Source organism: Mustela nigripes, chromosome 5 (genome assembly GCF_022355385.1).
Source record: "Mustela nigripes isolate SB6536 chromosome 5, MUSNIG.SB6536, whole genome shotgun sequence".
NCBI classification, from domain to species: Eukaryota; Metazoa; Chordata; class Mammalia; order Carnivora; family Mustelidae; genus Mustela; species Mustela nigripes.
This window is the reverse complement of record NC_081561.1, coordinates 140,337,289-140,351,202: the sequence shown is the minus strand read 5'-3', so window position 1 is coordinate 140,351,202 and position 13,914 is coordinate 140,337,289. Positions and strand designations below refer to the sequence as shown.

Sequence of the window (13,914 nt, the reverse complement as noted above, 5' to 3'; positions counted from 1 at the left end):
GCAGAGCTCCAGGACCTGTGGAGGGGACCGGGGAATCAGACTTCATTTGAAAGGCTCTCTCCTTTAGATAAGAATATGCTTGACTTCCACAACTTATAGGTACTCAATAAAAAATGTAAACATCGATTTGACTTAGGCTCAGCTTCAAAACAGTTTAAGGCATTAATCAGAAAAGTATATCTGACATTTGTTCCCTTTAGTCTCTTTTCTTACACGATCAAGACCTAAACAGGTGAGGCAGTGGTCCTGTGGACGAATGACAGACAACGCACTTCAAAATGTTCCTTAAACAATGAATGCGAGTTCCTGATGCCTTCTGGCTAACTCAAAACCACCAGCCAAGGTGGGAAAGCCCTGGGTTTCTGGTGAAGAGGCTGACTGTTTGTGGAGCTCAGGAAGGGGGCATCGAGTTACAGTTCCCCCCTTTGGGGAGCAAGGAGGCTCTGAGACCCACAGAGGAGCCCATCAGGCTGTGCCCCTCAGAAACCTGTGATGGCGGTCCCCGAATGGCTTGGATTCTGGCATTTTCCCGGAGATGCTATTACAGCCCCCAGTGCCAGGGACACTTCCTATCATTTTAGGCAAATTCATAGACTTGCTGTTGAATCCGACAAGAAAGCCAGGCCCAAGCCCAGGCAGTGAAAAGCTAGGGGACTTCTGAAAACCCATTTAGGTCCAGCAGAAGCATGGCTCATAAAATGGGGTTTGTCTCTTGTTTTGAATCCCAGTCAGTAATCCTAAACATAATGGGGGGGGGGGGGTTACGGGGTCCTTGCAGGGGGCTGAGCTGAGCACAAGGGTCTTCCCCGGTGTTATTCTGGGCCAGAACAGGTATTTGGCATTTTGCTGGCCCAGGCTGGGGCTATGGCATCACCCTCCCAGGCTGAACGCTGGAATGAGCATTTTTTCAAGTGCGTCAGCACAAATGCCAGCCGATTCTCCCTAGGCACGGAATGTCATGTCATCCTGCCCTTTCAGCGGGCACACTAGCAGCCGCCCTGACTCTCCAGCCAACATCCTCCCCAGGACCAGGGCACTCAGGCTCAACTCAGCCTCTGAGTGCCTGGGAAGCCTGCGGTGCCTGAAGCACTTCTGGGAGGAGGAAAGCAGATGGATTTTTAGATAACAAAGTGAGTGAGTGTGTGTGTGTGTATGCATGTGCATAGGTTTGATAATGGTCCAAGCTTTAATAGCACGGTAAAATATTAATCTTATTTTCATAGCCAGCATGCAATCGCTCCATAACACACCGACAGAATTTAGAAAGATCAAGGTGTATATGCAGCCACAGCTTGATGAAACCACCCAGCATTTAAAAATATTTGTATTTATCAGTTAATGGGAAATGCAGATCCATCACCAGAAGTTCCTTTCCTGAGATCAGGGGAAGTTGGGAGCTCCCCGGCTCATAGTCCTTCATTCCACAGACTCCCCCCTCTTTGCTAAGCCACAGACTAAAGGGCTGTGAGTATCTCTCTGGTCTGGGGCTTGAAGAAGTTCATTGTTATAGCAAATGGGCCTATTCAAGTTAATCACCCTCCTGGACCCGGAATGGGCTTGATAGCTTTGATTTGTCTCACTGAAATTCCCAATCCCCTTTCCAATCCGTGATGTCAGTGGGTACAGGAGATAAGGCCGGGGGTGTGTGGAGGATCAGTAATATATATTCTGTAAGTATTGGTTATTAAAGACATGAAAGATCCTTACTTCTTGGATTTTATCATAAGGAGGTGGAAAGAGGGACCAATCCTGGGAAATCAGCAACCACTGAATTAGATGATAGAAATGGAAAGACTCAAAAGTTCATTGTCTTCATCTTCCAGGTGAAGAAACTGGGAGTGGACGGAGACACAGACACTGGAGTGAGAAGTGACCCATCTTCTCCCCGGGGCCAACACTCTCCCAGGGTCTCAGGGCAGCAGATGGAAGGAGGCAGAGGGCAGAGGGTTAGGAAAGTTCTGGAAGGCACATCGTGGGGCTATTGCTTTTTGCTCCCAGGCAGTGCAGGCAAGGAGAGAATCCCTATGGGTTCGTGACCGTGAGTGTGTGTGTGTGTGTGTGTGTGTGTGTGTCTGTGTAAGGAAGAGCTCTGTCCCCCTTATTATAAATTCCAAGCGAGCACAAGGAGCTAGGAGGTCCGGGAGGTCAGTAATGGCTACACACCATCTGCCTTTCCTGTTTTCTATCTGTATAGACAGCATGAACAGTTACGGTGGTTCCAAGACACCACCCAGCCAGAATTGTGGGGTTATTTTCAGCACAGGAGATTCTCCACCAACAAAGAATGGGCTTTATTCCAGATGAGACTTTAAATTGTGCTTTTCTTTTCCTTTTCTGCTTTCCTTTTCTATAAAATGGCAACTCTTTCGTGGGAGAAACAGCCTTTTTCCATAAATGCAAATCGCTGGGGGTGGCTGGTGTTTCACACGGTTGTGAGGAGCCCCAACTTGATTTTGAACTTGAGTCGATTGGGCGGTTGAATTTATTGTCTGGAGAGAAGCCTGGACAGAGCCTGCTGAGTCCCCGCAGCTGCCTCCGAAATGACTTACTCCTTAAATACAGAGCCCGCGTCCTTCTCGATGATAAATGAACGAATGAAGCAGTAATTTTCTTAATTCCACTCTGCTTCATGTCTGGGTGAGAATGATCAGCTACATGCTCAGGGCCCAGACGTGAAGCCAGTTTCTCCTCATATTCTGATACCCGAGGAGAACCTCGCGCTGCCCTTTCCAAGCACTGACCTTCTGGAATAGGACGTAGAAGACCGCCTCACGGTGGCCTTTCCCTGCGGGCCCTCTCCCGCCACCCGTGGATTAATCGCCCTGTGGCAATCGGTCAATGTGGAACAAATTCTGCTGAGATCGTATCAGAAAGACAAAGAAAAAAAGAGAGAGAGAGAGAGAGAGAGAGAGAGAGAGAGAGAGAGAAACACTGTTGGAAAGCTACCCGCTTACCTGAGAAATCATCCCGTAAATCCCCCCTACCCCATTCCAAGACTTTACTTTTGGCTGTTTGGGGACCGTTCCTCGCTAGGGATACTTCGGTGAAACCACACTCTCCATAGGTCAGCCAGATGACTGTGTCGTCATTGAAGCTGTTAAGGATAACTGTACGCAGATCCGAAATAACAGAGGACGTCATTTTATTGGCTGCCCACAGGACGTTTGGTCACACAAGGAGGTGGAGACTGTGGCAGGCGTGGTACGACACAAAGCTCGTCTAACTACCCAACAGAAGGTGAACTGATACTTGACAGGGCACAAGCCGGCAGCCCCGCAGCCCGGGCGCCACCTGCCCCTGTCTAGCGAAGCTCGAGAAGCTGGCGCGTGTCGGCAATGTCCATGAGCCTCGCTGTGCTGCACTGGCTTCCCCTAAAACAGCACTTGAAAATTCACCAAATTAGAAGAAAGAAAGAAAGCAAGCAAGCAGCATTTCCGTTTGAATACCAACACCACTTGGAAACAGACGTAGCGTGGCATGCAAATCCAGACCTGGTCTTTTTTTTTTTTTTTAATCCCCTTTAGGTTTTTGTTTTTGTTTTTAAATTAACAAATGGAATGGTATGTCTAGTTCAAATATTAGTAGCATAACATGTAAGTGCAAATTCAGTCTGGCCACCAGCGTCCTCAACCTTCCCGTGTGTCTGTCCCCAGAGCAGCGGGCGGACCGCAGAGCAGCCATCCGGGCCGGGTCCGTTCCTCCTGGGCTCAGCCCGCAGCCCCGGAGGCTGCTCCTCTCTCCCCAGGCCCACCCCTCAAATGCCAGCCGCCTGGAAACAGCCACTTCTCCATTTTCACGGTGATCAAAGCAGTCAGGGTGAGGAAGAAAGTTCCATCAACCCAAGCTGTAGGCATTTGGGCCCTGCCCTCTTCTGCCCTGGAAGGGCCATCCGTTTGCGCTCTGAGGGGTCTGGGCGCCCCAGGACCCGGAGTTGTCCTCGCCGCCATGGAACCGGGTCACGGCCAAGCTCCCGTGGTCTGCGGCCCTTGTCCCTGGGCTGCGGTCACACGGAGCTGAGCTTCACCAGCCCGCGCACCGAGTCCTCGTGCAGGGAGTCCTGGCTGGCCAGCCCCAGCACGTGCATGGTGCGGCTGTGGGCCAGGGGGCTGCCCGCCAGCATCCGCGGCGGCGAGGGTGCTTCCTCCGGGGTCAGGAACTGGTGGCCCACGTGCTCGTCTTTCAGGGGCAGGATGTCTGTGAGCGCCGCCTCGGCGGTGAGGTTGGGCATGGAGGAGGGCGGCGTGGGCTGCCCAAGTGTCAGGCTGGCGCAGGGTGTGCCCAGGCCCGGCTTCCCGGGCAGGTGCAGCTCGTCGCTGGTGAGGCTGGGCTCGCTCTGCAGCAGGGGCGTGGCCGCGGCCTGCAAAACGAATTTGGTGCTCTGAATGCACTGGTCCTGGTCGCACTGGGCAGCAGGAGGGAGCCGGCAACCCGAAGGCGGAGAGGCGACGGGCATGGGGTGGGGAGGAGGGGGGGCACAGGAAGGGGAAGGGCGGGATGTGAGAGAGAGAGAGAAACCCGTTAGTGATGCTCAGTGAGACAGGCAGAGAGCATGCACAGGGGCCTGGTACCAGCCAGGGACGCCCGCACCTGGAAAACATGTGCACCGAAATAAGCCGCTGGGGGGGGGGGGGGATCCACAGGTGCCCACAGCACCCACAGGTGCCCAGGGAGTTACGGGCAGCCAGAGGCAGTTACGGGCAGCCTCCTGGCCCTTGACCCCCAGACACGACCTAATTAAGGAAAAATCCCCTGGAGACAGTCACAGGCTTCACCACCCAGAGTTGTCTCTGGTGATCAGTGGCCGCTGCTTGCAGGCTGGAAACCACTTTTACTTGATTGTTTTACAAATACAGGGGCCCGCACCCACGCTCACAGCAGCATCAGTCACAAGAGCCAAGAGGTGGAAGCAGGGGTCCGTCTGCAGATAAACAGATCCACAAAACGTGGTCTAGACAGACGGTCCGCCACAGCTGAGCCGTGGACAGGAAGGACATCCTGACACAGCCCATCACACGGATGAACCCTGAGGACATCGTGCTCAGTGAGGTGAGCCAGTCACAAGTGGGCGAGTATTCCATAACACACGCGGTACCCGCAAGAATTAACTTCCCAGTGACACAAAGTAGAGAGAAGGGTGGGTGCCCGGGCCTGGGGGGAGGGAAGAGGAAGCCAGTGTGCCTGGGGATAGAGTCTCAGTTTTGAGACACGAAGAGGCCTGGAGATGGACAGTAGCCATCTTTGTACAACCCTGCGAGTGAACTTACTGCCACCGAACTGGACACTGAAAGATGGTTGAAAGGGTAAATTTTGTGTTTTGTATATTTTACTACAAGGAAGGAAGGAAGGAAGGAAGAAAGAAAGAAAGAGAAAGAAAGGGCCCTCAGGGTCTGGTCAGACTGTTGTTCACAAAGCCCCAGAATTCCCCACTGCTAAATTTCCATCTGCTTCGAGAACCCTTGAGCTTCTGTGTTTTTTTTAATCCGTGAAAGAGAATGCCAACATTTCACAAGATGTTTCCTTTTCTTCTAAGTGTCCTTACGTCATGTCGCACCTTATGTCCTTTCCCTCATTTCGCTCACTGGGCGAAGAAATGGTGTAAACATATTTTGAGCTGCTGGAACGTGGCATGTGGAACGTGGGCCATGGGACGTGGAGCGTGGAGCCCTCCCTCGAGCGATGGAGCAGGTGTGGATCAGCCAGAAGACGCCTCGGCAGCCTTCAGAGATCTTGAACTTGAGTGTGTGCGTTCAGTCCTTCGAGAGTTTCAGGAACTGCTCTTCAACCAGGAGGAAGAAGAACGGGTGTGACTTTAGGTTCGAGCAGTAAGCGAGGCACTGCACTGTTTCTTCAGAAGTTCTTAGAACAAACACATTTCCCCCCTGAGGCTGAAGTGAACGAGTGGCTTGTTTAAGCCCTTACGGATAAGAGTAAGGCAAGGACCCAGCGTTTGGGGCTGGGTTTGCTTGACCATGAAGCTCTTTCTACTACTGCGCGCGACACATAGTAGGTACTTCATAAACCTTGTCTTACTATCCCCTCCTCTCTTTTTCAGAACTCCCGAGTTCTTGTAGAACCTGTCCCAGCGGTTTTGTGGTGGAGTTGGCTCACTGTCCTGCCCAGGGGATACCTAGAGCTGTCATCACTCCCCCACCTCCGTGCAGGGAACAGAAGGAACCACGCACCACGCACACTTTTGGGAGGAGAGAGAGTTCATCGAAGTTCCGACTTACGAGGTCTTTCTTCCTTCCTTCCTCTCTCCCTCTCTTTCTCTCTTCCTTCCTTCCATTCTTTCTTTCTCTTCCTTCCTTTCTTTTAAAAAATCTTTTTATTTAAATTCAGTTAACACAGAGCGTGTTATTACTTTCAGAGGCAGAGCTCAGTGCTTCGTCAGTTGCACATAACACCCAGACCTCGTTACATCACGTGCCCTCCTCAGTGCCCGTCACCAGTTACCCACTCACCTCCCCTCCAGCAACCCTCAGTTTGTTTCCTGTCGTGGAGGGTCTCATGGTTTGCTTCCCTCTCTGTTTTCTTCTTATTTTATTTTTCCTTCCCTTCCTCTATGTTCATCCATTTTGTTTCTCAAATTCCACAAAGGAGTGAAATCACACGGCATTTGTCTTTCTCTGACCGACTGACTTCATTTAGCCTAATAGCCTCTAGGTCCGTCCACATCATCGCACATGGCAAGATCTCATTCTTTTGGAAGGCGGCGTAGTACTCCGTAGTGGATCTACACCGCATCTTCTCCGTCCATTCATCTGTCAGTGGACACTCGGCTTTTCTTTCATTCGCTCCAGTGTGTGCGTCCTTTGGCCAGAGGGTTTCTTTCTACAACCGCAAGGGGCAGGCCCGCCCCAGCCCACTGAGGAGGAGGGAGGGCTGCAGTCTCTGCGAATGCACAGGCTTTCAAAGGTGAAAGACCCAATTTCAGGCAAGAATAGAGTTCTTTACCGAAGGAAAGCAAGTCTCGGGGGGACCCTCACTCTCCATCACCTTCCTCCCAGTCCAGGGAGCTCAGGAACACGGAGGGCCCTGGGCAAGGGCTGGGATCTCCTGTTCTCATTTTTCCCATCACCACCCCGTGGTTTCTGCCACCGCAGTGCTTTCCCGAGGGCTGGTCCGACACCGGGTTCCAGCTGCTGGCGGGGGGCCGGGGCGTTGCTTTCTGGCGGAGATGCTGCGCAGTGAGGCGGGGGCCGCGGGCGGGCTGGTGCCGGCAGGTGTTGCTCACGCTCTCCCGTATGGTCAGGCTGGTCCAACACACCGGCTTGGTCTTGACAGGGCAGAGGCAGAGAAGAGCAACCTTCCTGATTAAACATTCATCTTCTGGAAACCGTCCTAGGGCTTTGGATATATTGTGCTTTGCAATGAACGTGTTGTGAAAAGCGCGGTTTGGTCTCCTTGATGATCACGACAGCTGGGTTCCCTCACTGCCTCCTCCACTTTCCGGGGCTCGGGCTCGGTGCAGCCTGGGAGCAGGCCGGTGAGTGACCCTGGGGCTGAGCCGTGCCTGGAGGCCAGGATCCTGTTCTCAAATCTTCCCTCCTGGAGCTCCCCCCATGTCTCATACCTTCAGTCTACCCAGCACCCTGGGCTCTAAGGAAAGATAAAACTGCAAATCAGACTTGCTTGTCTCTGTTGCCTGCAGAAAGACTTCCTTTTTATTGAACACTAATTGGCAAATTCTATTTTAGGGATCGGTGCAAGACTGACGTTTGCAGACTCACAGAGGCTTATGTGAGAGGGCAGAGCTGGAGATTTTCGAGGTCAGGGGCACCAGGGCAAGGGGAGAGGTAGCCCCCCCTCCTGTCTCCAGCTCACTTCCCTGGTCCTCTTCCCTGGTCACTCCCCTCCAGCCATGCCCACTGCAGAGCCAGATTCCCCTGGAGGAAGTGATCAGTTAGTTCCTTAGACCTTGTGATCACTGGGGACTTCACGTGGAGCTGGATGTGGTCTGGAAGGCTTTGTATGACCAACATCACTGCTGCCTCTAACAGGACCACCCGTACCTGGAGGTGGGTTTATCCTGAAGCTATGAGGCTTGAGATCAAGTCCCAGTTCCTGGCAAATTGTTTTCTTTCTCTTAAAGAGAAAGCCCCCTCCAAACCAGGGTCCACTCCTGTACACATTACAGAGCTTTCCTGTGGCCAAACTGACAATTCATTAAAACGGTAACAAATCCGTGCTCAGCCTCCCGGTCAGGACTATGAAAAACAGTGTTCCGATTACCAGAGGTAAAGCCTAAGAGCTTGAACACATGAAAAACAATTGACCCTGAACTATTGCTTTAAAAAAAAAAAAGTCTAAATATAAGTGACTCAGAAATATTTTCAAAATGAGTATTTTGAACCCTAGCTTGTATTAACTGACTTCAAGCCTCTCTCCTACATTGATTTCTTCAAACATTTAAAAAGATGACTATCTTTCTGAGTATAGTTAGGGATATTTCTTTCATCATAGGGCCTGCTTTCATATTAATAATTAACCTACTCTCTGCCGTGCATCGCTTCCCGCCAGTTTAACTTGCGGCCGTGACGTCCGTGAGCACAGTTACCGGGACGATGAACCTAAGTGTCCAAATCCTGCTGACCCAAAACTTTGAAAAGAATTTGTCCCATTTGAACTGATTTTCCTTTAGACAAACAACCCCATATGGACGAACCCAGGGACCAGGATTTGTTCTACTGGAGTTTGCCCATATAAATCTCTTATTGGTTCCACGTGACAATGGACTTTATTGGATTCCAACAAGGGACTATAATTCTCACATTAACTTCGCATGTTTTGAACATCTCCTTCTTAGTGCTCGCTTCGGCAGCACATATACTAAAATTGAACATCTCCTTCTTAGAAAAGATTCAATGATTGGGAAGCTCCTTTTTTGTTGTTGTTGTTTTGTTTTTAAAGTTAGCATTCCCTCATTTTGCACAATGCCAAAATTCCCAGGAGGATGGGTTGATAAACCTTCATGGTTGCGATCCCATTTGATAACTCGGCTGATATTTTCAAGGTCACTGTGGAGGGGATCCATGAAACGATGTACTTATACCTCCTCCTTTTCACCTCTGCTTCTGATTTTTATTTGCCCATTTCTTCTTTCTTCTTCCTCTTTTTCCTTCCCTGTCTTCCTTCCCACCTCTCTCTTCTTAAAGGTCAGCCTTTCTTTTCTTATTTATCTATTTATTTTTTATTATATTCAGCTAGCCACTGTATAGTACATAATTAGTTTTTGATGTAGTTTTCAGTGATTCGTTAGTTAAGTGTAACACCCAGCGCTCATCACAGCAGGTGCCTCCTCAATGCCCATTGCTCTGTTACCCCCTCCCTACACCCTCCTCCTCCGAACCCCCCAGATTGTTTCTCGGGATCCATAGTTTCTCATGGTTCATCTCCCTCTCTGATTTCTCTCCCCTTTGGATTTCCCTCCCTTCCTCTATGGTCCTCTGTGCTATTGCTTATGTTCCACAGATGAGTGAAACCATATGATAATTGTCTTTCTCTGCTTGATTTACTTTGCTTAACATAATCCCCTCCAGTTCCATCCATGTTGATGCAAATGGTGGCTATTTGTCCTTTCTGATGGCTGAGTAATATTCCCTTGTGTATAAGAGCCACATCTTCTTTATCCATTCATTCATCTGTTGAAGGGCATCTCAGCTCCTTCCACAGGTTGGCTATCAAGGACATTGCTGCTATGAACATTGGTGTGCATGTGCCCCTTCTTTTCACTACATCTGTATCTTTGGGGTAAATACCCAGTCGTGTCGTTGCTGGGTCCTAGCGTAGCTCTATTCTTAACAACCAAATTGGCAAAGAAGAAGTCCAATTCTCCCTCTTTGCAGATGACATGATACTATATGTGGAAAAACCAAAAGACTCCACCCCCAAATTACTAGAACTCATACGGCAATTCAGCAATGTGGCAGGAGACAAAATCAATGCACAGAAATCAGCTGTTTTTCTATACATTAACAATGTAACTATAGAAAGAGAAATTAAGGAATCAATTCCGTTCACAACAGCAACAAAAACCACAAGATCCAAAGGAAATAAACCTAACTAAAGAGGTAAAGGATCTATACTCTAGAAACTACAAAACACTCATGAAAGAAACTGAAGAAACAAAAAGATGGAAAAATATTCCATGCTCATATATTGGAAGAATAAACATCTAAATGTCTATCCTCCCCAGAGCAATTTATACTTACAATGCCATCACTATTAAAATACCATTGACATTTTTCAAAGAGCTGGAACAAAAAAATCCTAAAATCTGTATGGAACTGGGAAAGATCCCGAATTGCCAAGTTAAGGATGAAACAAACAAACAAAGCTGGGGGCACCCCGTTGCATGTCTTCGAGCTGTATTACAAAGCTGTGATCACCAAGACAGCATTGTACTGGCACAAAAACAGACACACAATGGAACAGACCAATGGAACAGAATAAGGACTCCAGAAATGGACTCTCAACTCCATGGTTAACTAATCTTTGACAAATCAGGAAAAAAATATCCAATAGACAAAAGACAGTTTCTTCAATACAAGGTGCTGGGAAAATTGGACAGCTACATACAGAAGAATGAAACCGGACCATTCTCTTACACCAGACACAAAAACAGACTCAAAAATGGATGAAAGATCTCAATGAGAGACAGGAATCCATCAAAATCCTAGAGGAGAACACAGGCAGTAACCTCTTCGACACTGGCCACAGCAACTTCTTTCAACACATGTCGCCAAAGACAAGCGAAAATGAACTTTTGGGACTTCAACAAGATCAAAAGCTTCTGCACAGCAAAGGAAACAGTCAACAAAACTAAGAGGCAACCCAGGAATGGGAGAAGATATTTGCAAATGACAGTACAGACAAAGGGCTGATATTCAAGATCTATAAAGAAATTCTCAAACTCAATACTCAAAACTAATAACCCAGTCAAAAAATGGGCAGAAGACATGAACAGACACTTCTCGAGAAAAGCTCAGCCTTTCTCAAGCCACCCCCCACCTTCTCGCCTTTTCATGAGCGGACTCCTCTCTTCAACCAGTAGGGGGCGACATCACTGCTTACTTCTCTGACAACTTGGTCCAGGGCTTAAGGCTCCAGCACTAACACCAAAACACCCTTAGGTGTCTTTTAGAGATCTAACCACTCACATAATCTTAAGAAAAACCAATCAAGCACCTGGATACTGGGCAGTACAATCCACCCAGTACAAACGGGAAATTGAGAGACTTGTGCTATCATTCCAAAACAAGCCTTTAAAGGTTACTATCTCTCAAATATTGGGTTGAATTCTATGAAACTGCCATTCTAAACGTAAAAAAATCAGGGAAGCCTGGGTGTCTCGTGGGTTAAGCCACTGCCTTGGGCTCAGGTCGTGATCCCAGGGTTCTAGGATCAAGCCCTGCATGGGACTCCTTGCTTAGCAAGGAGGCTGCTTCTCTCTCTGCTTCTGCCTGCCACTCTGCCTGCTTGTACTCTCCTGCTCGCTCTCGCTCTCTCTGATAAATAAATAAATAAAATCTTAAAAAAATAAAAAAGTAAAAAATCATCCAAATGCGGAAGACCACTGGAATAGAAACCCGATCTCTTGGAAGAGTATCTACGAAAAGACCCTCGTGTTGGCAGCAGGAGAAACAGTGGGGGCAGGAGCGCGGACCGCTGTGTTTGCTGTGTGAGGGCTGGCTGATTTACTGCTGGGACAAAGCACTGTCATTTAACGTACAAACGAACTGATGGTTTCAGATGTTCAGATGTCACACACATTGTCACTTAAAGTTACGAGGGGAAAACAGTGCAGCGATAATTTACTTTCTGTTTCTGCAGATTTTCAAATAAAATTGCTCATGTTGGGATACATTTTATTTTACTCTCGCTGACTTCTTGTTTGAAATAAACCTAGCACACAAATTCAATGCTGTTAAAAGCAAAGCTGGGAGTTTTCTAGATGGTCTTGTATACAAATGAAGGGCGAGTGAAATTATTTATGGCTTCTGCTCCAATTCTTATCAAAAGTATTAGCATTGGGCATTGTTTATGTCTGCTTGGCCATGAAGCCGTCTTCTGGGGGTCTATGAGTGCTCAATTACGGTTCCAGAAATACTCTATACTTCTAAAACACACTTAAAATGTAGGTTAGGAGGAGAGCTTCCTTCTTGTCCTGTGATTTACCATTATTGTTTAATCTATTTTTTTCAGATGATGCACGAAGAATTCTGCAAGACTAGCTGAATAAATCATATAAGTGCTGGGTTTAGTTTAATTAATAAAATTAACAATGAATGAAGTTGACATCAGATGTCTTGTAGACATTAAACATGCATTAATTCCGATTTTGTAGTTCACACGTTTTAGAGCTCATCATGTGTTTTCAAGTCTTAAAAATTGTCACCATCCCTGGAAAAGCACACAGGCACTTGGCTTACAGTGTCCAGTGGGCAGACTAGCCGTGACCTCTGGTTTCTCAGCCCATGGACTGATTTGATCGTACCAAGGCTGTCCCTGCACCAAAGAGAACTCCGTCCCTCTGGTTCCTAGTTTCATATTCATAGGGGAGCCTTTTGCAGATGTGACAAAACTGGGGAGAGGAAGGAATGAGGTGGAGAAATAAAGACAGGAACACACCAGTGTTTGTGCAGAGCCCCCAGGAGCAAGGCCCCGAGACGGGGACGTTCACGCACACTCAGCTGAACGTCTAATGAGCCCCTCCTGCGTTCCTGGCTGTGTCATCGGCTGGGGCTGGGAGGACGGGGCACACAGGGGCTCAGTCGGTTCTAATGGCCTCCGTTCACGACTCCCCACTTCTTCCCTTCACAGGCTAGGAATGGGAGGCTCTTGGGACTAAAGGACTTGATGTCCCTGCTGTCCCAGCCCCAGGGTGAGGACTGGCAAGTACAAGCCCAGGGGCTGTGATGCCGCACGGAGCTCTCGCTCTACCTTTCCACACTGTGCTGAGTCCTGAAATCTGTCCGTCTGCATTTCCCCCTCCTCATATTTCAGCTTTATTCGCTCATCCTCGATAGTGTCTAATTCGGTCAAGAGACCTGATTTGACTTGGTGAGGGCAGAGTTGACAGGGGTGGGTGGAGAGAGAGACAGGAAAAGATATTAAATGTTGATTTTCGAGAAAAGACTCTTCCAGCAGGAGAAACGAAATCAGGTTAATAGAGGACAAACCAGCAGCTCATGCTTTGTTAACAATGCCGATCGGCTGTTATTTCTAGGACAACTAATAAAATTGGCCCACGTCTCTACTATTTCAAAGTGAATTTCTACAAACCACATCATTCCTTCATAAGCACGGGGAGGGAGCCATCTGTAAGTTTCCCCCACTACCGGCAGGGTACCCCCCGTCACCCCCAGCTATCAATGGGCACCTTCAGCTTCCCCCTCCCCCTCTCCCTGTGTTTCCAAGCTGAAAGGCGGGGGGTGTGGGGGGGCGCATCCCTGGCTCCTTGTCCCCAACCCTCCACAGAGACTCCACCCCTGACAGCTGCTGCTTCTTTTCGAAACCCACCTCGGCTGTCCCGAGCAGCCCCACTGCCGCAAGGTCTACTGTGAAGGTCTTCTTCTGTTTTCCCCATCTCCGTATTAACATGCTTCCCTCGGCACCGCATGGGACCTCCGGGGCTCCATTCACCCCAAGAAAACCTGATGATATTGCTCTCTGCAACAGCTCCCTGCCTTGTGGAGAAATCCATGCTGCTTCTAAGGCACGCTCCCTCCAACACCTGCTTTGCAGCCCACAGTCTGGTAACTCAGTTGTCCGGCTCCCGCACCGGCATGCAGGGCCACCCCACTTGCACCTGTGACCTGTCCGTGCTTTGTGCGGCGTGTTTCTCCCATCCCTGGGTGGCTAATGCGTTTTAACGAACCTCTTACTATTTGGCTCCGATGTCATCTCCTCCAG

The 13,914-nt window shown here is 49.0% G+C and overlaps 1 protein-coding gene across 3 annotated transcripts in view; it reads right to left on the bottom strand.

Annotated features, from left to right (window-relative positions):
* Window positions 1–3,122: 3,122 nt before the first annotated feature.
* Window positions 3,123–13,914, bottom strand: part of ZDHHC14 (zinc finger DHHC-type palmitoyltransferase 14) — a 266,729-nt gene continuing 255,937 nt past the window's right edge. For 2 of the 3 annotated variants that reach the window (XM_059401334.1, XM_059401335.1), the window contains exon 9: window positions 3,123–4,402. In XM_059401334.1, coding sequence (XP_059257317.1) covers window positions 4,004–4,402 — 399 coding nt within the window. In that variant the 3' untranslated portion in view covers window positions 3,123–4,003. The remainder of the gene's footprint in view (window positions 4,403–13,914) is intronic. The other variant, XM_059401336.1, reaches the window with a different exon arrangement.